The 26,636-nt window shown below is 38.8% G+C and overlaps 1 protein-coding gene across 4 annotated transcripts; it reads right to left on the bottom strand.

Annotated features, from left to right (window-relative positions):
* Window positions 1–67: 67 nt before the first annotated feature.
* ppp2r5ca (protein phosphatase 2, regulatory subunit B', gamma a) lies at window positions 68–25,391 on the bottom strand. Of its 4 annotated transcripts, none has more exons than XM_044166304.1 (16): window positions 25,322–25,391; window positions 24,241–24,374; window positions 24,082–24,147; window positions 22,864–23,014; window positions 11,131–11,330; window positions 8,752–8,862; window positions 8,318–8,410; window positions 8,071–8,201; window positions 7,895–7,954; window positions 7,562–7,670; window positions 7,178–7,231; window positions 6,755–6,925; window positions 6,521–6,648; window positions 5,513–5,614; window positions 5,294–5,366; window positions 68–2,611 (listed from the first exon to the last, which is right to left on the bottom strand). In XM_044166304.1, the coding sequence occupies exons 1-16, from the start codon at window positions 25,374–25,376 to the stop codon at window positions 2,477–2,479; spliced, it is 1,773 nt and encodes a 590-aa protein (XP_044022239.1). In that variant the 5' UTR covers window positions 25,377–25,391; the 3' UTR covers window positions 68–2,476. The 4 variants fall into 4 exon arrangements, with proteins under 4 accessions (XP_044022239.1, XP_044022238.1, XP_044022240.1 ...); XM_044166303.1 differs by lacking the exon at window positions 25,322–25,391 and adding an exon at window positions 3,856–3,972 and having other exon boundaries at window positions 24,241–24,299; XM_044166305.1 differs by lacking the exons at window positions 22,864–23,014; window positions 24,082–24,147; window positions 24,241–24,374; window positions 25,322–25,391 and adding exons at window positions 3,856–3,972; window positions 17,586–17,791.
* Window positions 25,392–26,636: the final 1,245 nt, after the last annotated feature.

Here is a 26,636-nt window from a genome sequence, read left to right as displayed (position 1 = left end):
ATTCTGTAGTATACAAGTATGTTTCAAAATGCCCTTCTAGTAAAGTAAAGCCAAAATGGATGCATGGTTGAAAATATATAGTCAAATAATCTCTTTATTCATTCTATATAGTTGTACACCACTAAAGACAGTGATAGGAGCACACAATGGGCATGAACATTTGTCAGTTATGTAGGGGAGGGAGGAAACTGCAGATTTTAATAAAAAATAAGAACATTTTCTAAATCCTGTGTTGCTGAAAGTACATCCAAAACAGGAGAAATAAGACGGTATGTGCCAGATTGACTTCTTTCACTTGCTATTGATGTTTTATTCTGTACAGAGGGACAATTTGTACAAAATTAATCTAGATATATAACACTACATGAAATAAGGTAAATCATATATACAATATTAAATGAATCATATAGTACAGATCACATACAAAAAGGACACTTTAAGTTATCATGTTTTGGAAATAATATGTTAAAATTAAAAGATCTGCAAACATCCTGCAGAAAGAGAGCAAGCCACCAAATCACTTTTAAAATCATCTCTTGCTATTGCAGATGACTTGTTTTTCAGCACTAAAATAAACCTCATACATCTCTTGACTCAACTCATAAAATCCATAAAACATCTCTCCCAGCAAGCAGGACTGTTTCATAAATGCAATGACCTCGACAACAGAAATAATCAATTTGGTGAATGGCATTCCTCCAGGGTAAAAGGTACATGTTTAACATGGTAGTTTTAATTTACATCTTTTTGCATTCAAGCAAATACAGTATTAATACAGTTAACAAGCCAAGTCACAATGTCAGTTTATTTTCAGCATCTGGCATTTTTGTGGCCATTTGATACCAGTGTGTTTCAGCGTTGGGCATCCTGAATGGCCAGAAGAAAAAAATCCAAAACCTGACATCCACGCTACTAACCTCCAGAGACAAGACAAAAAAATACAACACATCAAATATGAAGAACTCTAGCAGACCTCCTTAGTTTAAACAATGGTACTGACTGAAAGATATTTTCCAACCTTAAATAACTTCCTCACTGAGAAGGATACACTATACATAACCCACAAACCAAACACCTGAAATTAGGAATGGTAGCAACACAAACATGTCACACCTTTCAATTTCTCATTTTTTTGGTAGCTCTCATCAAGTAATTTGTGTATTAATCATTTAATGTGTCAGTGTGTTAATACCTACTGAGGTCACCGGCTCTTATGTTTGATAATAAATTAATTTCTATTTTTAAATTATAGGACATGAAAATCTTTATAGCACACAGTACCAATAACGGCTGCTGAAAACTGTCAGTGAGTGGCGTTTTTAGGTGTCACACACAAACTGTGTGCGACAGTACAGATCTGTGCCTCCCCTCCCATTCAACAAAAACTAATCTGATTATCGCTACATCCAAGCCCCGGATATTGCTATTGCAACTTAGGTAGCAAATATATACATATAGCTTTCATTCAGGTTCATCTTCATCTACTAAACTCAAAAACAGTAAGTACCATTGTTTGAACTGCTTAGGCATCACTATGGTCTGGTTTTCAAATATTGCCAAGGAACATAAGAAGCAAGCATATAAAAGAGCGGCATATGGCACAAAACAATAAAATGGAAAGTGTCAGATATCCACAGGACAACTTCTACTTTCCTCGCCATCTTTCCTGGACATTGCAAGGCTAAGGACAGGCCTCAGTTTGGTCTGGTGTGCTAAACAAAAAAAACAACAAACAAAAAAACAAACAAAAAAACAACAACAAATCTTTCAAACACCAGTGAAAAACAAAGGCATGTGTCTCTGTTAAAGTCACAGATAAAAACATGAAACAAACAAAGAACACAACGGTCTTGGCACTGACAAGATGTCCGTTAGATTGAGCACAAAATAAAGAAAACATACAACAGATGACAGGAAAGTCTTGTATTTCATCTGACCAACAGGTTCTGTTTTTTGTTCCCTTTGACAGAAAAGAAAACCAAAGCAGAGACCAAGAGACGATCCTTGACAGTGAGTCAGTCAGTTCCTATGTTTCCATGTCCGACCCATTGTGAACACGTTTACAAGAAGGAATGAAGGAACCAGCGCTGTGGCGTCCATTCTCCCAGGTTCCAAAGTTAAAGTGAGCACACAGGGGAAGGAGAAGGGAAGGTAAGAGGAACCGATGGGGAAAATAATTTGAGAACACACTGAATGTGGTGAGGGCTAAAAGACACACAAACACACTCCAGCTCCTCTCCAAATAAAGATTAAAACCTGAGAAAGCAGAAATCTGAGGGAGGCGGATACAGGGCTTCTGCACTGGGGCAGCAGGAATGAAGGAGAACTAAGGATTCTGGGTAAAGTGATGGTGGGAGGAGGGATGGAGAGCCCAACATGGGTCGTCAGTGTAATTCTGGCGCCTGGGCGAAAAGAATGTCCATGGCTGTCGAGGGTAAAAGGGGCAGTTGAACCAAGAGCCGGCAGATGGCGGGACCTAGAGTCCATCGTGGGTGGTCAACATGTCTTCAGCTCTGCGGTGGGACTCCAAGGCTTTTGTGGTGTAGATATCCTGAGGCAACTCAGATTTGCGTCGCACCATAGGCCGCTCTTTCCGCTGGTCATGCTGCAACTGAGAGGAGAACAGACAAGTTAGGCTTAATTACAACATTTCATGTCATCATCATCTGTCATGTCAAATTGTCCCTGTTCTGATCATATCTTTGAGATGAAGCACAATTCAGTTCAAAATCTAATTTACAGAGGAAAACCAACACTGAATTAAAATGGCATTGCAGGTATGGTATTCTGAGCCAGCCGTACCTGGACAAAAATATTATAACGACAACTTTAAATATACAACATCAGATGTCCTGCACTACATTTATGGAGCCCCAAAGTGTTCAATATTAAATAAATAAGACATTGTAAGATAAATAATTATATGAATAAATTGTGTCAAATATCTATGAACCAATAAATTGTTAAATAATTTAAGAAATGATTAAAACTCAACTGATTATTATGAAATATTTTTTAAAATTCTCATTTTCATAGTAATAGAGTTTTATTGGAGTAAATTTGAATTTTATTATAGAGGTTTTTATTTCATAATGACATTTTTCATTAATAAAATGATGAAATAACATTTCACAATTAAGAGTTTTAATAATTTATCATCTTATTACTACAAATGATTGGTTCATTCATATATATTTTACACAATTTATGCGGTTATTCATTTCATAATTACTTATTTATTTCTAGAATATTGAGCTTTGGGGCTCCATACTACTTAGACAACATGCAAGGGGAAGTAGGCACACAAAAAAGAAAGCTCTTGATTCCAGTGTTTAGTCCATAGCCAGATTTGTTCCTGCGTTGTTGTTGTTTTGTTGTTGTTTTATTGGTAGGTTGATTTGAAAAAAAAGAAAGAAAAAAAAGAAGAAGAAACCCCCCAGAGTATAATTTACACAGAAAGTATACAATGGGCGTTTTCAGACAAAACAGTTCTGGGGACTCCCTGAGAGGAACTGCCCACAGGGGAGCTCCCGAGAACTATATACCTTCAAGGGCTTTATTTCTCTTTGCATTTGCACAGCCAATAGGAACGCTGAAGTGACGTGAGCCAACTAGCGGTTGGTATAGCAACGTCACTTCTGCGCGACTTCACTGTTGGTCCATTTGCTCATGTTTTGTTCAGTGCGGACACAGTAAACTGTTCTTAGAACTATAAAAAACGCCTATTGATAATTACTGTAGTGCAAGTAGCTTCAATTAGAAGACTTTGCAAGCTTTGGTATCAAATCTATTAATATAAGTGAGTGATTATAAGAGGAAAGATGAATAGAGAGACAGAGAGAAAGTCAGGTTTACCTGAGTCGCGCCCTCCTCAACTGTCTTTTTTAACCTCTGAACATCTTCTATCAAAGGGATATCCGTCTCCATTGCTACAGGACTATTGAGGTCAGAGGAATCAACATACATAGAGAACTATGTTGAAAACAAAAACAAAAACACAAAAAGGATGGAGAAAAGACTTTCAGTCGCATGCAAAGAAGAATGAATCAAGAGACTCTGAACTTATTAAAACAAGCAACTCTGATCTATTGCAGTTAATTTAATATGCCTTAGAATCAAAATGATTGAAAACATTTTCATTCATTATTTATTGGGATTTACAAGTGTTGATTATGAAAAAGCAACTGTGTCAAATGATGTTAAGAGATCATCAGTTGCCAGTAACACTTGAATATAAATTAAAAACCAACTCCAAACAAAAATCTTTTACGGCATACCAACATTACTGCACTGATCTCTTTGGGTTGAAAGTTTTAATTTTGTTGCACATTTAAAAGAATAGTTCAACTTTGCTTTATTGCTGAGAGTTAGAAAAGAAGATTCTAACACCACTCTCATGTCTGCATTGTAAATACTCAATGTGGCTAGAGCAAGCAGGCGGCTAGCTTAGCACAAAGACTGGAAACAGAGGGAAACAGCTAGCATGGCTCTGTCCAACAATAACAAAATCTGTCTACCAGCATCTCTAAAGCTCACTAATTAAAACATTATATCTTGTTTGTTTAATCCATACAAAAAACAAAGCTGGGTGCAGAGACTTCTTAGAGTCTCCACTGGTTGCCGGCAACCTCACAGTGACCACTAGACTCCAGGAAGTTACTGCGCCCAGCCAAGAATTAGGATTTAACAGGATTTGTGACCTTTAGACAGAGCCAGGCTAGTCATCCCCCACCATCCCCACCTTCCAGTCTTTGTGCTAAGCTAAGCTAACGGACAGCTGGCTGTAGCTTAAAAAAAACCCCAACAAAGTCAATAAGCATATTTCCCAAAATGTTGAACTATTCCTTAGATGTCCAACACTGAAGTAATATTGTCCTACAGTGAAATGCTAAAATCAGCTTTGAGGATAGGACTGGAATTTCAAAAGCAGGCTTTTCAACCTGTACATAGTTACTTTATTTAAATTAATCAAATACTTCAGAGAGACTTTTAGAGATGTCTGATTCAACCACACACCACAATTAAGCACATTCTTAGAGCAGGGCCACTCATCAAGATCTTTCCATCTTTACCAGCAGTGTAATTAACTACCAAGTCAGAGTACGAACAAACAGAGTCTAAGCAAACGTAAATGGGATAAGATGGAAAGGGAACTACAATTCAACAACAAAACTGGCTTACAGAAAACACAAGACACTTATATATAAATATAAGTTCTACACACACACACACACACACACTTTGGTAGTAATGGAAAAATAGGTGTGGTTAAATGATTGTACACACTGCTCACCTGTGGATTTGACTTGGCGAGGTTCTCGATCTTGATCCAAGCCTCTTCGCGTTCTTTTGACTTTGCCTTCTCTCTGTCGAACAAAGCACCAAACCTCATGTCATTAATCTGTCCCACTCAACACTACTTTAGCTGCACTGTGGCTGATTGTAATTATGTCACTCAAACATCATTTAAAAAAAATACTGAGTGAGTGGGAGAAGAGTCTGTGGTGCATACTTGTTTTTCTCAGCCCTGAACTGCTGAGTGCAATCATCAAAGAGCTTCTGATTCATCTCCATGAAAAGCTTCAGAGCGTTGTAGATGAGGCCGTGGATGGTCCTGTGAGCGCGCACACACACACACACATGCACACACACATGCACACATGCACACACACACACACACACACACACACACACACACACACACACACACACACACACACACACACACACACACACACACACACACACAGAGAAGTCGGTCAAGAGTCAAATCTTTACAAACACACACTGTAAAGGCCAAACCTAAATTAATATCACAGATTGACAATATAGTTAAAAAATTATGCCTGACAGTTAACAGCTCGAGCACTTGCAAATTACTGACAAAATTATTACAAAAAATAAAGCTATGGAATGTTGGTTGTGACACTTTTAAGCACATTTTATGTTTAATGTAAAGCAACTTGAGTTAAAAGCAACATTTTCAAATGTCTCATTTTGTCCATCCAACAGTCCAAAACCTAAAAGATATTCAGTTTACATTGATTTGATTTTGATTGATTTTTTGGCATTTCTACTTGAAAAATTACTTTATCGATTAATAGATTATAAAAATAGTTGCAGATTACTTGTTTGTTCATCAGCTAATCGATTCATTGACTAATTGTTTCAGCTTTATTTTCAACATATTAGATATTAGAGATAATTGAAAGTATTGTGTTCACTGAAAGCAGCAAATTTAAAATCATGTATAAAAAGGTGATGTGCAGCAATAGATACAATAAATAAATGGATCATAGGTTATGATAAACAGCCTGTTAGAGGTTCTTTATGATAAACACATCTAGTGTCTGACGTGCAGGAGAGTACATTCTGTGACCAAGCTGAAATATCTACACACTCTTGAGAGATATCACTATGTGAGCTATTATGTCAGACTGGTGTTACATGCGGTGTGAAGTATAGAGCTTTTATGATATTAGTACAGCCGGTGTGGGGAAACTACATTTGAGTATCTTACTTGTTCCAGTGGGTCTTAGAGTTGCGGTAAAGAGCAGGGAACATAATTGGCAGAATCTTTGCTGCGTTGTCGCTGATCAGACTCATGATGTACTCGTTGTTCCAGTAGTACAGAGCTCTCTCTGCCACCTACAGAAAACAAAACACCTCAGTCAGGCACATAATGACACCCACCACCACTTCACCTGAACAACCTTGAGTTATGAAGGTATGATTGTGATCACCCATCAATTACCTGGAAGTGCGGGCTGGACACACACTTGGCCAGCTGTCTGAAAAGAGGCTCCTGCACTTTAACGAACTCAGAGGGCTCGATAACGTCCAGGATCTCCTCCAGCTCATTGAGGAACATCACCTCCTTGGGACTGTGAGTCTTTGGCCAGTACTTTAGTAGAGCCATTACCACCTGTTGGGATAGTGAAGAAAGATAATGATACTGTTGACTGACCAATCAGGGAGGATAAAGGGATAGCAGCTTTGGGGGTAAAAAGAAGTATCAGTTAATGAACTGGCTAAAAAAAAAAAAATATTTGGCATAATAATTTATAATCAATCCAAAAAAGGCTTTACAACTTCAAATTTTAAAATAAATTTGAGCATCAAATAAGGAGTTTCAGCAAGCACTATTATGCAAAGAGATGAGGTATTTTTGACTTACCGGCTCAGTTAGAGTGCTGTCCTTTTCTAAAAACTGCACCACGCAGTAGGCCAGCTGCAAAACACAAACAAATACAATCATTAAAGTGTCAAAGTATTTGAATTTACACACATGCAAACTAAAGGTAACACGGCAGAGGACATGTGATGCCCGAGGGACAGACTGGATCTAACACCAGTTTTTAACTAAACCTGCAGAATGACCTGCTGCTCTCACAAAAAGAGGAGCTTATTCAAAGCTGGTTTGAAAATCTAAATACATTTTCAAAAAAATGTGACCTGTAAATAATTTCCATAATTTCATACAGCTTGACAGTTGGAAAAAAAAAACAACCCAAAAGCAAATCAAGCTTCTCATGTTTCATTTTGTGTTGAACAAACATACCTGTGGATGGTAGACACTAAGTGATTTGACTTTGTGCAGAGGCAATAAAACCTTCAACAGGAAAATCTTGTGCTCTTCCTTTAGTGGTAAGGCAAATCCATTGATTATGCTACAAAATAAACACAAAATTACTATCAGGACACCTGAAAAGTAGTCTGTCATGATTGAATAGCTAGTATGGACTTAAAACTGCTGATAACTAGGAAGCTTTTACATTTAGGACAGAAATGAAATGCAATTAAGCATTGAATGTCATGTAAAAGTTGTATAAAAACCACAAGGACAGTTACAGCTGCATTCACCAAAGCTTAAAACTTTAGCTAAGGGCCGTACCTTCCAAGTATTTCCAGTAGTTCAGCTATACCATTATGGTGCTCTGTCTCATAGATAAACCTGTAAGAACAAACAGGGACTTTTTTTCAGAGGCAACACAGACTTTTCATATGTTGACCATTTATCTCGGTATACATTTTTTAAAATGAGCAGAGCAGTGGGAGAACTGCACTGACCTATAGAAAATGTTATTGATCTGTTTTCTGATGTACGCTCTCAGCCCCAGGAACTTTCCATAGATCCTGTGGAGGGTAGTTTTGAGGAAGTCTCTCTCTCGGGGATCCTCACTGTCAAATAGTTCTAGGAGCTACAATGCAAAACAAGAGTAATGTTACCATAATGATAGTCACAGTGCAAATTGTGCCTTGTAATTTTGTTTTTCCTATTATACAGTCAGAGTTTGCCAGAATATTATTTTCTTACCTGCATAACAAATTTCTGGTCGATGTATTTCTTCGCTATGTTAGGCTGAAAGTCGGGCGATTCTAAAAACCTAAGAAAAAATTCATAGACGAGCTGTAACAGAAACAAAAAAAAAAAAAAAACAGGAATGAATGCTGGGAAGAAATTCAAGATAAATGGGGAGCTGCTCAATGCTGAGGTAGTTCACAAATGCTCAAACACCAAATACACAATTTAAAATCTGATACAGACATGCTGTTTTGTAAACTTGCTCTGAATTCTTCTTTTCACTCTTCGTGGGCATTACTATTAAGATTGTTGGCCATTCTGTTCTTTTTACATGTACATAAAATTAATCACTACAGAATTGCATGCTTCAGGCTCTTCTAGGTTGAGAAAAACCAGTTATAAACTTCTCACTGTTTTGCAGGCAATTAAATGATTTAAATATCAACCTGGAGGTGTGGCCATGCAGCTTCAAGTGTTGGCTCGTCTTCTTCTGGATCAAACTCCGCTCCAGTAGGGTTGGACGATGGGGGCAATGTTCTGAACATATTCACTGCAAACTGGAAGAGAAATGAAAGTGATGCCATGTTTATTCCACTGGACAGGGTGCTATTTAAGTTAACTTCCTTTTGTTGTTTTAATAACCCGTAGTCATAGTTCATGTTGCGACAATATCAATGCCATTAGCTCTACCCAGAATAGGTTACAAAAGATTTTAATACACAGCTAGAACTTTACTTCCTGTCAGAGGTTTCCCACTCTTGACTGAATGTTTACCTTCATGACACAGTGAAACCACAAAGCCTGCATCTTGACTTTGGAGAACATTTTCAATACAATAGATCTTTTAATTACTTTCATAAACTCTGTTAGATTTCACTCTACTTTCATTGCATAGATTGTTTTAAAACAGTGCATTGTTCAAGCAATGTAACAGCAGCACTTCTGTTACCAAGGCCCACAGCACAGCCTCCTTTGGGACAAGTCTCCACACAGTCTGACACACGTTAAGTTTGTTTAAAGGTCAATTATAAATGCTGGTATCATGAGGAGTACATTGCATTCACTCAGTTCCTAGCCCTAGTGTTAAATGATTAGGAATATGTGTTAGTGTCACGTTTCATGATTTATTTTCCAATTTTCTGTCTTGATTTCTCACTGCTCAAAAAAAGAAAAAATAATAATAATCAGTAAGGAAATACAAAACAAAAACAAAAGCATAACTGTCTTGATGCCAAAGTCTATAATACATTTAATTAAATTTTAGCCGTGTTTGTAAATGCATTTTAGGTATTCTAAAATATTTGTTCTTTTTGGGTTAATGTTAACTTTGTCCATGCAACTGGCCTCCAAGGGTTTGGCCCACAATAATCCAAGTGTGTTGTGTTTCTGGTCTCTCACAGTGTCAAGTGACTCCCCTGTGGGCTGCTGTTCTCTGCCAGGCAGATCATGGGACAGTGCAGGTGGCCTACTAAAACACTGGGAGCCTTGTTTGAAAAGACAGGCTACAAGGTAGATAGGCTGTCTGGGCTGTGCTGCACTTCAACCCAGAAAAGGCTGTGAAGATGATGAAGCATTAACTCCACAATGGAAACCGTAAATGGAAATGTCATAACTGCAATTATAGCAATTCTGTTGTTGGCTTTGATGATGAAAAGAGTTTGGTATTAGTGGTGAAGGAAGAGTATCTCACTAGATTCAGTGTTTCCATCATGTTTATAGCTCCACTTCTGTATCTCTGCACACTAAAGGTTGTGATGAGATGGTATGCAGAACATCTATCATCATGATCATTTTGGTTTGTTTGGATTATCTGCTGGTGAAGTTTAGTTGTAAATCATAGATAAGGCACAATTTCCTCTAATTTCACAAACAAACAAATCTCTATTGCTTATGCTGAAAAAGAAACATTCATCACATCCCTTGTACCATTGGAAAGACTTTTCTGGGAAAGACTAACTTATAATATAAAAGCTTTCATGTACAGAGGATTACTTGAATCAACTGTCAATGCAGAGTATAAACAAGACTGGTCCAGTACAAATAGTGTAAACACCCCTTGTTCAAAATCTGTTTGATTTTACTTGAGGTGAAAAGGCAGGTGGGATCATCATTTGTTAATTAGTTATTTAGGATTATAGCCTCCGTGAGGCTGTACTAGACACAACGGTGCTTTGCGCTAAATGCTAACATCGGCATGCTAATATGCTCTCAATGACTATGCTAACATCCTGATGTTTAGCAAGTAACCTATTACTTGCTAAACTGGCAGGTATTTAGTCATAAACGAAAGTATTGGACAAATTTAATTTTGACCTGATGATGGCTATAGATGAAAAGTTAAGTCCAGTTCAATAGAGCCATGTCACTAGCATGGCTAAAATCTAACATTTGTATGCACAAAATCTTGTGGATCATTACAGCTTTTGCAAGAAATAAATGAGATGATGGAAGGGAAATGTATCTTACGTGTTTTCCCTCTCCTCTTTGACTTTAGCCCACTTTATTTTTGAAAAATAATTTGAAAGGCAATAGCAAACGTACTTACTGCACAAATCATTTTTTAAAAAAAAAAAAAAAAAAAAGTGAATGAATAGATTATCAAGTTCACGCCTCAAGAAAACCAGATCTTCCGCCCTAAGCAAAAAGCCTCATTAAAACATGATCACAAACATCAGCTGGGACATGAACCCACTGTTCAATCATATAATCTGTGCTCAACTCCTACCAGCTCTGTCCCGCAGTTACAGCCTGCCTCTATTCTCAGCCTAAGTTTCACTCTCATCTTCAGCTTTAACCGCAAAGTTAACCCCTCGGGTTATACTGACCATGTGCACCACCTCCGGGTAGATGGGCTCTGTGATGACATTCCTGTTGTGGGTGATGTACTCCACCATTTCGCTCAGCGCCGCCCGCTTCACTTCCTTCCATTTCAGGTCGCTCAGCGGGTCGGACAGGAAGTCAAAAAGAACACAGCACTGTCGTAGCTTCTGGATGAAGAGCTTCTCCTGCTCTGCGGGGGCAACATCTGAGGAGACAAAGAGGAAAGAAAGTGAGGTGGGTGAAGGGAAGAAAAGGAGGAGAGAAAAAAAAAAAGAGAGTCCAGGGATGACCGAAAGAAAGTTGAATGCTTAACAAGGCTACGCAGTGGTGATGAAATGAGGCGGTTGAAAATATAGGAAAATGGAGCCATGTTCATAGAGAGGGGGGTCACAAGAGAAAGCAGGGGGCAGTTTAACTGTCAAGGATGACAAAACAGCAATGTGATAGAAAAAGAAATACAAATCAGCAAGAGAGTGATGAAGACTGGCAAATGAGTCATGAAGACTAAAGTGCATTGAGAGAAAGGCTGAAATGGTTAGAGCCCAGGGGGAGGATAAGTACATAGCAGAGTGGACGAGAAAAGATGGGATGAAGAAGAGGATGAAGGATTTGGGAAGTAGGTGAACAGTCACAGTCTCGCCATTTGACACATGCTGAGAAAAAAAAAAAATTATAATAGGGAAGCTAGCTATTTAAAGCTAGGGTAGGTGACGTATTTCAGAAGCATTTTCTGTTATATTTGTTGAAGTTCTCTTTACATCCTGACAGCAGTCAATAAATCAAATGCTCTGGCTTAGGTAGACAGGCCTACCTGCCTGCTTACCAGTGTGCATTCGTTGCCCATAAAAATGTGTTTCAGGTTAGTGGCTTTGGAGGGAGACCTGAAGCGAGGGGATGGGATTTGTTTGGTTGGATACTTTCAAAAACTAGCTGTCTTTTGCTAGTTTCTCCAATGTTGCCTACCCTAGGTCTGTCTGTTAAGTCTGTCATTATATTTGTCCATGGTGGTTTGAGGACTTCCTATTTTGCTTTATTTCCACCCAAGCACTCAAGAGCACAGGCTTGTAAAACAAACAAACAATCTCTGCCAGAGTCAACACTTCACACATGACAACACAAAGAGGACACATCCATTTCAGTGACGCTATATTCCTACCTGCTCATGTGGTGCAGTAATGACACACAGTGACACCATAATTATGTAGTTATGTGACACAACTTTAATGTAGCTTATTTCTCTTTTATGCTGTTTGGTTTCACATTCGAGGAAAATCTACACATGTTCCTCAGCTACCTAAATAATCACTATTATGGCACGATTCATTTATTTAAAAAATGAAATCAGGATCTGGACATCTAAAATACAAAAGGCTGATTTTATTTTAGTTAGTTTATATGATGCTATAAAGTGCTTAAAGGGAGAGTTGAACATTTTGGGAAATCTTTCTTGCCAAGTTAGATGAGAAGATCAACAACACTCGCTATCCTTTAAATATGAAGCTATGAACAGCAGCTGGTTAGCTTAGCTTAGCATAAAGACTGGAAATAGGTGGAAACAGCTTTCCTGGCTCTGTCCAAAAAGGTACTACCAACACCTTGAAAGCTCACTAATTAACACATGATACCTTGTTGTTCGTCGTCTCATCACAGGACTGAGCCATGCTAGTCGTTTCCTCCTATTTCCAGTTTTTATGTCTTTTATGTCTCTCACGTCTGTCCTTATGTTTGCTAAATAAGCATATTTATCCAAATAAAAAGTTTTGTGTCCTGCAGATACAAGTTCAAGTTTCTTTTATTACCACACGGCTAGGCTGGTGGAATTAATTTCAGTTCAGATGGAATGGCTGTGACAGTACACCACATACAACATAAGTGCAAACATAAAGGACATAAATGCAAAAAGAAAAAAAAAAAAAAAAAAACATACAGTACACAACTCCACATACAATTAGGCCGCCTTTTGTGTATTTATTTACAGCTTTGGGGAAGAAGCTCCGTTTAAGGCTTCAATCTGCAGGTTTGTGGTGTTGTAGAATAATATGCAAATAAGGCATTATGATTCATAGTTAAATGAAATTACATTTCACATTAGCCTCTGCTTCCCTTAAGAGATTAAGATAGTTCTCAATAAAATAACAGACACGTTTTTTTTAAAAGATTGTTATCTCATGTTTCATCCCCGACTCACTGATCTAATTTTGATTCTGTATAAGCCCAGCAGCAGCTGTAGTAAAATAGGCAAATTCATAATGTCAACGTATTCCTTCACTAAAGTCAGGTGAATTAATTTAAGTGACAGAAAGAGCTTCACGCGATGTAGACAAGAGGTCTGTCAGATCAAGGTGCTCTCATTTGGTTGCTAGTGATTAACAATGCACCAACAAAACATACTTAAATTATGGTTGTGCTAGACTTAGCCTAAATTTATGCTTTCGTTACTGTCTCCGCTGGTAACCTACGTTCTGTATCTGATCGGTAGATGAGGGGTTATGGCAATCACTGCCTATGCCCATACACACAGCACCTGACACCTACAGTACAGTAAGCTTTACAGTAAGATTTTGCTGTATTTCTGCAACCAGAATGGCCTCATTTGAAGAGGAAATTATACTCTAGGTGTACAAGGATATCTATAGTTACAATGCAATAGAAGGACGTAAGAGTACAGATTACAGCATATCCATCGTCTACAGTGTTAAACCTCAACAAATCATACCAGTGTGGCAAAAGCTGTGTTTCCTATACCCCATAATTACTAATCAGTAAAGGGTGTGGCATTGGCAATGGGCTAGCATTGAGGCTCTGAGGCTGTCTGAACATGATGAGGATGTTGACGCCACGGGTGAACCGAATTAGATCAGTTATATACATGGCATATAAGGGAAACACAATAGATGGATCCCATTCTTCCTCCATGACTGTCAGTACCTGTGGACAGAATGCTTCCAATTACTGAGATAAGCAAATTAGGTTGAGACACAAATTATGATTTATGAATTTGGCACAGGGTTTAGATAAGGAAAAAGGATGAATAATAACCAATTGATGAAGTCAAACAGTATATAAAGTAATTCAAATTAGCTCCACCTTACCAACTGCAACATTGAAGTGACGCACACATTAATATTAATACATCACTACTTACAACCCAGAAAAAAAAAAATGTATTTATTTATATATATATATATACACACACACACACACAAGATTTTGATTGCAGAACTTGATTGAGTATTTTTGCACTGTAGTATTGTTACTTCTTAGTAAAGTAAAAGATCTGAATACTTTTACCACTGTAAATATTAGGCAGCTAAACCTATTCACTCCTGCCCTAATTCCAATGAATGTACACGAAGAGTGACACAAAGGCCGTACCACAGAATAGAGAAGGGCACACACACAAGTGCTTGACATTCTTGCAAATAGGCAGATTCTAGGTAAGAAGAGAGATATCCTATTCAGACATAATGGAGACTTGGCTCTGACACACACACACTTCTGCAGTGTCAGTTTCAAGTCAGCCAATTTATCTTGATGACGGTGAGAAGTTGGGAATTCCAGAGGAGAGAGGGTAAGTGTGTGAGCAGCCATTATCAGCCATTTCCATACAGGATTGACAGCCAAAAGCGCTGTCACTGTCACAAGGGGAAAACACTGCGAGTGCCAGTACTCCTGATTAAAAACACATAAGAGAGAGAGGTTCATCCAAGATGTTCATTATTATTATGCAGTCAAAAACAACTAAGACTCGTCTCCAAAGTGGACATAGCACATTTCAGAATGAGGCCTGTTAGGTCAACTGAGGTGCACCAGTTAAAAGCCAGAAGACTGGTAGAGACAGCTGGAAAAGCAACAGTAAGAAGAAGGATTAGATGACCATTTACTTATTAGTGTTTATTTCAATTTTCAACACTAAACTCTGTTAGTGAACCATCTCTCTCCTTGGCATAAGGTTTATGTTGTAACATATTTAGTCATTTGTGCTGCTTGCACTGGGACATGAAGCTGGACTGGAATGTGTTGCCATGCCTTGCACCCCTGACCGTGTCAGACTTGCGTTGCTCCTATTACATAAGTCTGTCTGCCTGTGTTATAAAGTTTCTGTACACTCCTAAAATACCCAACGGGTTGTTGTGTAACAGATAAAGGACCAGTGTTGTGATCCCAAAATTGATGCTAACCACAATGTGACCTCTATCAATGTAACTAACAGAAGCCTTAGGAGGGAAATAAGCATGTGCATGCACACACACACACACACACACACACACACGTAGTGTGTCTTGTGGAGAACAGAGAAGGATTTATTCTAATAGCCCCATGTTCAAAACGAAGATAATAAATAACTGGAGTCACAGTGGAACCACAGTCTCTACTTTTTCTCTGTAAATGGGTCAAATGAACAGCTGCTAGTCTGGAGTTAGGACTGGTTTGGCAATCTGCTTTATCGACAGTATGTTATGATCAATGCAAACATTGACTGATTACTATTTATAGCTATGTAGAGGGAGAGTGTGTTGCAGTTTTGAAGGCAACTAGGTTGGACACATTCATTTATGAAAGTCATTTTGGCTGCATTGTAAGCAACACCTGAGAATGCATCCAGGATATATACAGTAGAGTACAGTTCATGGATCATCGCCCATGTGTTCTTTGGAAATAGTTGTGTGTAGTTGAAAAAGTATGCATGATTGACACCCTTGAGACACATTCATATCTGCAATTTGGAGGCTCCCTTGTGACTAATAAGAAGTGCTTTGCACTGCTAGTTATTAAGGTGATGTCGTGCATCTCAAAGAAACAGACATAAATAAAAAAAGAGATTCAGAGACCCAAAGGCATGTTTAGTGACACATTTTGTCTGATAACACGGCTCTAAATACAGGCATGAATGTACCTAAAACATACTGAGGAAATGTTTGGATGTGGACCCTGATTCAGGGTTGGTCATGGATTCATGTGTCAAAATGGGTAGTGAATGCAAATGCATTCCTGACAACGCTTAAGGTCCACCTAAATCCGTTTTATAGTGTTTGTGTGAAGCTCAGAAAAATATCCCAAAACACAGCTAATTTGTCAAAACTAAACAAACATGGATGCTGGTTTTTAAGTCTATACCTAAAGGTGGGATGTCACAATCCTGTACATATACATGTGCATGTGCAAATGAACATATATACATTGTTTGGTTTAGTAGTAGTTTCAGTTTCCCATGTAAAATATTTGGTGTGAGAAGGGAAGTGAAAACTGCTCATAAGTGGTCACTTAAACATTAAATTGAGACACATTCAGATGCTAGGTATAAACTGTAATCTGCTTCAATTGAAGCTACACACAATCTGGAAAGATCTGGATACAAGACATTTGGTCTGAATAGGGTCAGAATGATAAACACACACAAAGAGAGGAAAGAGAAAGAGGCAGAGAGAGTCTGATTGTTCCCAAACACTGAGTTGTCATTCAAGGCAGTCGCCTCTGTGGCTCAATAGAGTGTAATCAATAATTGCCAGAGGCTTCATCTAACGCTGGGCTGCACCCCAGTACAGTGGTAACAGGCTGGGCCTTTCAAACATGACTGGGTACATTGTTCACACATTAAGAGGTTGAGCTCGATGTTGTAATCCTAAAACATTACTACTATGCACTGACAAAAAAAATGGCTGGGTCATAATGACAGTGGTGCTTTGTTGATACACATACATATACATACATACATATACACACACACTCTAATATACATACATATATACACACACACATATAATATATATATATATATATATATATATATATATATATATATATATATATATATATATATATATATATATTAGTGTGTGTTGCCATGTCTCTCACAGGAGGATAACGAGGGGGAAAGGGTGGGGAGATGGAGAAGGGGGCTGGTGCTTGCTGCAGAGCAGTGGCTGTCTACAGCCTCCACACTATGACCAATTTGTGCTCAGATGAACTGGAGTGTGACAAAAATGCTGGGCTGGGTAGAACAGCCAAGAAGGGAAGAGGGAAGACAATATTTGATCCCTCTTGAGCTTTACCTCAAAAGGCTACAATTAATAATTGCACACATAAATCCAGAAACTCACAATCAAACACGAAAAACTAAGGAGAAGACCCTTCCCTAGGCTATGACCTCACTTCCTTTGACATCACAAGCTTGGCGGGGGGATGGGCAGAGAGAGCAGCTAGCTGGTAAAACCAGATTTTTATGTAGCTCCCGTGTCTCACAGTAATGCACGCACGCCTTACAAACAACAATTCCTCAGTTCCCTTTCAGACACAATAGAGCTGCTTTCCAAACCACAGAAACAATGATCTTATCTCAAACGTCTGAATGCTGACTAACCAAGCAGTAACCAGTGGAGGGGAACAGGAGCACAGCAACACAGCTCTCTCTCCTTCATTCCCTAGGACAATACAGCAAGAATAATGTGTCCTTACGTACCTCTGAAGTGCATAAGAGCCACCGGCTGAAAAGGCCCATTGGAGTTAGGTGCATCCACAACCATCCTGTCTCCAGATTTATTGCATGTCAACATCTAAACCTCAACCAGGAAGGCGATCCACTCAGGGCGAGAGGCCAGCCTCCATTTTAGCACAAAAGCAGATCAGAAAATGAAGCTCTCCGCTGCTGGAGGGAACTGGCTAGTTAGTGATGTAAGCAGTGAAGGAGCCAGCTGATTGGCTGAGCTCTGACTGCTCTGGAGCAATGAGAGCAAAGGCTGCCGGGGAGAGAGGGAGCGTGATTGGCTGGGAGGATCCACAGGGGGCGGGACATGCATTGGAATTTTTGGTCCGGCTCCTCCTCCCCACTCACTGGTCCCTGGTGACGCTCTGCAAGGCAGGCCCTGCTACAGATCTTAGATCAGATTGACTTAAGTCCTTTCCAGAGTTTAACTATTGGCAGGGTTTTCAACATTATCTGACTTTGGATAAGCAGCTGGAACTAACTTACTCTGTGTTCTTAGAGAGAGAAGCCCTGGCTGAATCTTCAAAGTCTCTCATTGTTTTCCTCCTGTCATCTCTGCTTGGTTCTTTATCAAAGGGAGGTGGAGGAGAGGGTCAGAGGGGGCCTCAGATCTTTGGATTCAATGAGGAACAGAAGCAGGCACGAAGAAACCACTTGGGGGATGAGGACAGGACTCTTGGGGACTCAAACTCCAGCTCTCTAGCAAGAAAAACCAAAGAAATTCAGTAGAAAGCTGTGGTGTGATTATTCACTACACAAGATGAAAGACCATGTAAATGTACGGTGTAGTGTCATCCTGAATATACAAAAATAATGTGAAATCAAATAAATGATTAGATGCAGTCCTGTAAGACAGTTTAAAAAGATATAAAAATGATGTCCACACACTTTGTACTCTCCAATAAGAACAAAATGAAGCTACCATCTTCAGTGGCTTTACATTATATAATCTGGTGAGAGGGTTTTATGACTCACACACTATTCGGGGCAATGGCAGAATTTGCTGCATTATGTTATTCTGGGTGACATACATGTGCTTAGCAAAATTAGCTGTAAACAGGAAATGAAAGCGAGAGGAGAGAAAATTAAATGCACCCAACGCAGGAAACTGCTGCAGCTCCAAGCAGCATTTTGCTGCCTGTCTGCAAGTTTATCTAGTGACTTAAACATCTGTTTAAAAATATATACATCATACAAGTTGAACATCATAGTGTATCACACTTCCAATTATATAGGTTATGTATATTTAGACTAACCCTTTAGTGAATAATTATTTCATGAGTCTGCACACCAAAATAAGTCCAACTCCAAGGTGGCAAATGCATTTCATCTTTGCATAATGAAGTAGCTTTCCCTCGTTTCATGTGATTTATTAGAGAACACAAGAAGTGAAATCACATTCACACCACAAGGCTGACCAGAGTTTGCATATCAGTGGGGTTCAACACCATTTTCACAGTGATTTCACAGTCATTTAATAACAAAGGGATTGGGCTGTTTTCCACCAATTAGGGAGGCGGGTTTTACTAGGATTTATAGTCATGTCACAGTTGTCCTACCACTTACTAAGCAGCAAATCCTAAAAACATTTTGAGGTCTGAACACCTTGTTTAAATGCATATCTAATTCTAAAACAAAATAGCATATATTTTAAAGATATATGACCCAAAAATATGTGTCGCAGGAGTGGAGAGGAGAGGAGAGGAGAGGAGAGGAGAGGAGAGGAGAGGAGAGGAGAGGAGAGGAGAGGAGAGGAGAGGAGAGGAGAGGAGAGGAGAGGAAGGCCAAGTGTATCACTAAGCAGTTCTCACTATTGGCATTCTCTCACTGAGGGGCCAAAACCTCTCCAAGAGATGCCATTACATTCCACAGCCATGACAACGGGCGCTGGTATTTTCTGAAAGCTGCCACTTATTTCCTACTGGTTAGACAGGCTGGGCAGGAGTGTGTACAGGTTCAGAAATACCCCAGGACTCCTTCTGGATTTTTATTAGACAAAAAATAACTCTGGAATCCCATGAAAAGACCAAAACCAACAATAACTGATCCTACTAAGAAGTATTATCTGTGTAGCATGATATACATTATTCCTCTGTGCCAAACACCTCCATTGTTGTCCAGAAACAATTAAAGACACATCAGTGAGCCACAGTGTTGCAGTGGGTGACATGTTTCCTTCATGTCCATGAACACACACACTGTAGTTTATTTTCAGTCAGGCCCACACACACCATCCTGATGCCGTAAATACTGACTAACTCACCAAATGTATATTAATCTGCAGTTGAAAATAGTCCCAAACGAAAACACAATTTAGTTTAGTTTGAGTAACCAGTTGAGCTGACCAAATTACTGAGCCCTTTTTTAAAAGGAAACCATATACATGTGACCCGTTTTTACACTAGGAGTATATAGTCTTGCAGCTGAGTGCCACAGACAGGGTAGGGTCAGAAAGTCAGAAGATACTGAGAGTTGGACTACCACATTTTTGGTTTTGGTCTTTCCAAGGGTTTTGTTGACACTAAGAAACATACATACACAGAATAACACAGCCAACCGTATTCTTTAAACAGAGTGCCATATGGCAACAGCTTAACTCAAATAAAAGGCTAGACATCATATTAAAATAAAGTGAAAATTCTCAACAACAATTTTACTATAAAATTGACTGATTTGGCCGAGGAAACAACAGTTCCCATTTTCAGCCAGAAGATGGCAGCACAGGCTGGGCCATTTGTGGCTATATGTAACACAAACCCATCACTAAATGTTTTACTAACACTTGGAACAACATACTGTTTACTCTTCTTCATCAAACATGCATTGTTACCTACTGACAAAACCTACTGTCCTACTGACAAAATTGTGTCCACACCAGCAAGTAAGACTCTGTCAACTGTATTCACTTGATATTACAGACAAAAAAGTGAGATAAAATGTCTCATATTTGATCCATAATCAAGATATTTGTGACATTTAATTTGATACGATGATTTATAGACCTACATTTCCTCTCTCTCATACACACACACAGATACAGAGAGAAGCCTGTGGCACTGAGTGACCATTTTAGGATGTCTGTGTACACATGGATATCTCTTGTAGCTAGAAACAAAATCCATTTACAAATATCTGACGTCTCTGTCTGTGCCCTGATTCTGGTCTCCAAGTACTACTCAGTGAGATGTGATATTTTATAATATTTTTTAGTAGTTTTCTTTGTTATGCATGTCCATGCGCACACAAGTGCCAAGCCCACACCAAATTTACCATGGGGAAGGGGTGAAGCAAAATTTGTTAGAAAACAACATAAAATATAACTTTACATTGAAAGTAAAGAATTTTCTCTCATCTCCCAAACTCTACAAATAAAATCTGCCACAAAATAGCCTCCCTAAAACACAACTCAAGTCCAACCAGACAAACTCAGCAGAAATGTACAGTATAGTCATAAAACGTATAGTCAGTCATTAGGTCATCATATAAGGAGAAAAAAAACATATAATGGACTTCATATTCAATTTTACCATAACCACATAACAAGCAACTCCTTTCCTTTTCAGGAAGACTATATGTGTTTATAGCTTTTAGTACTGTAACTGAATGTAACTGTGATTTTTACACAAGGCTCTACACTATAGTTGTTTTTTATGAGACATGAGTGTCAAGAATGTTGCACTGAAACTCGTTTTTAAAAAGTTAAAAATAAATTAATCATACAAAATAAAGATTTCGCTAGTACATGGATGCCCATGCAAAATGTCTGAATTAAATATCTTTTTTTTTTCAAATTAGGGTTGAAACTAATCAATAAATTGTTTGGTCTATAAAGTGTCAGAAAAATGGCCATTACAATTTCATTAGGTCCAAGGTGACATCTTCAAATGTCTTGTTTTTTCCAACCAACAGTCCAAAACCCAGAGATCTTCAATTTACAGTCATATCAAACAGAGAAAAGCACCTAAAAGAAGCTGAAACTGGGTAATATTTGGCATTTCTGCTTTAAAAGATAATTCTAACCAATTCATTGATTATCAAAATAGCTCTAGTTCAGATATGTTCACGTGTGACTGAGCAAAGTAGTTATGTTGACTGCATCTGACCACTAACTCTAGAGCCTAAAATCACAGAGCAGTCCTTGAACTGTCAGGAGTGTAATTTGTGATGATCTGCATGTTTCTTCAGGTCACTACCATCAACTGACAGGTCAGGGAGATTATTTTCTTATTCCTTCCACTCCCTTTTCCCTCAGCTTCTTCTCAAAACTCACAGAAATAGAGTGTTTCTTCAAATGAAACACCAAGCTAATCAGTATTTGTTTGATTGAATTGTCACACGTTCCCAACTGTGGCTGTGTCTCCCACAAACTTGCAAATCCTCTGGTCTGTACGCCTTTATTGTTTTTCCGTAGTGTCACCCAGCTCATCCTGGTATGAGGACAAAGCATAGCTGGGTATAGTTTACAGGAAACCACTTAGGCCAGATACTGCCTGTAATGCTGTGTGTAAACAAAGAAGCCATGAAAGATTGATGTAAATGTTCAAACCTCAATCTCACTGTTTCATCTCAGAATCGGCATCAGTGTGATACATACTAATAAAGTCAATCAGTACGGTAAATTAAAAGACTGACAGTGCGACCAGCTAGCTTGCTATAGTTATTATGGTTAGTTTGCTAATTGGTGATAACTAGAATAACTTTGAAACAAGTTCAAATCTCCAATCACAGTTATTCATACTGCTTGGCTCTATTACAAGCTTATGCTAAAGTGCAGAAGAGATTATTTATAGGACTCTAAGATGCCTGATGCTTCAAGATATGTCGGAGTTTACAGTTTATGTTTGATTTGGGCTTACATTTTGAGTTATTGTTGGATGGCCTAGATTCCACCACTGAATCAGAGTTGTCTTACATGAGCGAGCCCTCCGGGGGTTATACAGTATCTGTTTCTTCCAGGTAGGGCTGGAGATACAGCTGATTGCACATCATTTGCATTACAGATAAAGCTGATGGGCAGTCTGCTTAGCTATAAATTATGTAGTTAGCAGAGATCTCAAGGTTAAAAAGGCGGTTATGAGGATCCACCAAGGCTATGAATTGTTAATATGATTCCCTTCATCCATATAGGCCAAACATGCAATCTTAGATAAAGGTCATCCAGTATTTTCCAGGAGTAAAAGCTTATCTATGTGTATGAGTTATTACAGAATGTAGAGGAGTTGCATGGAGATACTGTATATTGAGGGAGGCATACCTGTCAGTGCAGGTAGTTTTTGTAGCTCCCTGTTAGCACTGAGGGGGAAAGACGAAGTGCTGAACCTCTTCTCCCTCTTCACGGCCGAGTGCGACCCTGGCTGCTTTACCCTCATCAGCTGAGTTGCGGGAGGCACTTTCTTACTGGAGCCCTGCAGAAACAAGAGTCGCAGAGGAAGGGCTCCCGTTACTGGAGCACGGTAGGGCAAGGTAGTTCCTGCCCAAAAGGAAATGGCACAGGAATCACTTTATTCAAGTGTCACTGTGGAGTTCAAAGGAGGGGAAGAGAGGAGGTGAGGGGAGAGGAGAGGAGAAGGGGTGAGGGTGTTGTGGTTAAGGGTCAAGTTCCTTTCCAAATCAGATCAGGTGATTCTCAGTGTAGCAACCTGATCACAGTCGGCGGTGTACTGTACTGCATCTGCTGACAGAGTTCGGGATGGACCTCAGTGGACAGAATAATTGAGCACAGATGGAGCTGATAAAGCTGTCAATGGGAACAAACAGCAGGTCCAGCAGTCAATCAATCAGGTCTCTTTCAATGTCAGTGTACTATACTCAACATCACTGGTGTATGCCAGAAATGATAAGGACAAAAATAGCTGCTACAATGCCTGGTATTATACTCAGAGGCCAAACAAGTCATGATGGGGAGAACTAGGGATTGAAAGCAAGTATTTTCAGAGAAAATAAAGTCATAAGATCATGCTGTGACGTCACATGAGCAACCTTGCCTTCATTTCATAAGGACAAAAGGTCATTAAACTTAAAAACAATGGATGAATAGTGAGTTTCTAGGGAAGAATTGGCGATAGAAAGCATGTGTAAAAGCAATTGTTAAGGTTAAGGTTGTGTAAAAAATGTGAGAATTAATGCAAATCTGTGTAATATCCCTGCATGAGCATGTGATATTTTTAAAAATGCGTGTGGGTGTGGGTGTGTGTAACATGACAGTGAAGCTGGTATCTAAAAATTGGCTACGCAAAGGCCAAAAGAAGTTTCCAGTGAAATACTCAATACTTAGTTTACACTGACCTTATTTTGAGGTATTTATTGTCGTATCCTGTGGTATCTTTACAATAATCATACTGATCACACTTTGTGCAGTTTAGTTTATATTTTTTCTACATGCCAGTAATGCATTTGTTATATGTATTGTACATTTTTATAAAGTAGCCAATGCAAGTCTTCTCTGGACAGTGAAAAGTTCAAAAATACTTACATCTTGGTCGTCTGCAGGCCCATTTTTACTTCCAGATTTTTTAGGTTTTCCAGATTTAGAGGATTCCTAAAAAGCGAGGAATCAATCAAACAAAATAAAACATAAAGTATATTATGCTAACATTTAATAAAGTACATTTGCATTAAGAATCCACTGTACCTTCTCTTTTTTGCTCTTGTGAGGCATGCTGAGATGGGGATCCCCAGTGTCAGCAGGTCGGCGGTGAAACTGGTCACACACTGACAGCAGATGCCTGGTTAACACGTCTGTCCACACTGATGTGGCTTTCACGACTGGCCACCCAAACACCATGTGACAGAGACAGAGCCACAGCAAGATGTCATCTTATTTCCGCGCTGGCTGCATACCACAAGTCATGCGTTGTTAAAAACATATAGTTCATATATTGAAGAAAATACCGATTATGTTCGCTATCAACGTCCAACTTAACTTACTGCTGCCGTGGCTACACTTTCTGGTACCCGGTGTATCCTCCTGCCTAAGCGAGAGACGTGTGTCCTATGCCGGTTGTAATATTTGGTAAGTGCCACAGGAGGGCAGTATTGTATTTCGAAAGGATGAGGTAGAGGTATCACTGCAAAGGTGAGGGGATGACCGGGATGTCTAGCTCTGACTCACGGCCGTCACGCTATGTCATCGGGGTCCTGGATTGCTATGCTAGTGACCCACTCATTTCAGGCGTTCACAACTCATTTAAGTAACGTAACAACAGATATTTTACATATGGATTCACCAAAATGGAAGTGGACTTCTCAGCAACCTACCATGAGTAAAAATGTCGATGTCAGGCGAGTGTAAAGTAGAAAAAACGCAGCTTATTCCGATGGGGTGTGAGTCTTTGTAATAGCTACTTTAAAATGCACGTAAAATCCAAGATGGCGCATACTTTCTTTCTCGCTCACGGTTTTGAACAGAGTTGTCGTCAGTGCTTCAAGCATGGGCGGTAAGTTAGCTCTATTTCAACGGTTCGTGTGCGCCAACTTTAATTTTACATTGACTTTTTATTTACTCCTGATAGATATTAAATTCGCCTTTCTTCCCGTAGTTCATCTACCGTTAACCCTTAGTGGCTTCTCAATTTACTAGACAGATAAAGATCAATAGATCAATAGATCAATATCAGGACTACGCTGAAGTTAGCATAAGTTATATGTTCTTTTGCAGTGTACACACAGAAAAAAAGAAAGGGAACATTTGAAGAAACATAAAGTTCTGTCACCTTTCTTGACCAAATACACTAATGTTACCAGTTGGCAGGCAAACGTCAACCACATACCATATACAGCTAAGCTAAAGTTACTGTAAAATCTAGCTAATATGTTCTGGCCTGCTGTGCTTTGCAAATTAACCAATTCATTCAATTCACATTTTTTGTGGCAGTTGTTGGTGAAGGCACCAAGAAGCAGGACTTGTTGTGTGGCTAAAACTTCACTGAATGATGGGTAATGTTAAGATACAAAGAGGCTAACTACCGCAATATGTAGAATTTTTCAAACAGTACAAACTTTATCATGGCGTCACCTTCAAATTAACATCTATCTTGGCTAATAATGTGTCATATGGATTTAAAGCTTGTAAGGTAACATTTGTTTGATTTGCAGCCTACCTTTGGCTTATGGAGCATGGTGGTGTCATAACAATAGCATTGTAACAGATAGCTGAAAAGCTTAAATAGGGGGAAATGAATAAATGAAAATGCAGAAACTTTCACAAAACAAATTCATGTTTCCTGTCTATCCTGATGCAATTTTCAAGTCTTTGAAAACTTTTTATACTTTAATGCTACAAGATTTTGGCAATAAATATGGTCTTGAGAGCCTCAAGTCTCCAACTAGCTTACGCTGAATATAAACACCACCCAAGTAACCAAATAGCATTGCAAAGATGAAATCCCATATATGGAACCTACAAATCCATATTTGATTTATTCAAGTGTGATTTTATTTATTTGGCTCCTTTAGTTGAGCTGTCTTTCCATGGACACAGCAATGGGATATAGTTGTCTTATTGCTTGTGCTTGTATTCCCCATGTATTTTTGTTATGTTGTTGTAATACATAACTCAGTCCATATGGTGGCAGTGTTGCGTGATTCTGAACTTCATGTAACATTTATTCCTAGTGGTTTTCATTAACCTAAAGGCAGGTGTACATTAAGAAATTGATAAATCTTACATTTGGGGCCAAGGAGTTTGTAGGAAATTCTGTCATATAGAGATTAGCCATGCAATGATAATGTAACTTTGACAGCCCCAAATCAGATTTTCTTTTCAGTAAAACAGGGTGAAAACCTAAACCACCCATGATCCTTTAATACTAATTTAATTAAAACATTACATTAAAACAACCTCAATGAGAGGTATTCTTCTTGAATGTCTTTACTTCAGCCTGTAGGTTGAAAAAACTCCTACTTAATCCAGAGAGTCTAAACTACAGTTTACCTGTCCTTTTTGACACAGGACACGTGTTTTATCATGACTAATTGGAGAAGAAAGTACAGATTGACATGAGCAATGAATGCATGCGTGGGCTGCAA

The sequence above is a fragment of the Siniperca chuatsi genome, linkage group LG15 (genome assembly GCF_020085105.1).
Source record: "Siniperca chuatsi isolate FFG_IHB_CAS linkage group LG15, ASM2008510v1, whole genome shotgun sequence".
Taxonomy (NCBI): Eukaryota; Metazoa; Chordata; class Actinopteri; order Centrarchiformes; family Sinipercidae; genus Siniperca; species Siniperca chuatsi.
The sequence above is the reverse complement of the archived record's forward strand: the minus strand, read 5'-3'. Positions and strand labels throughout refer to the sequence as shown.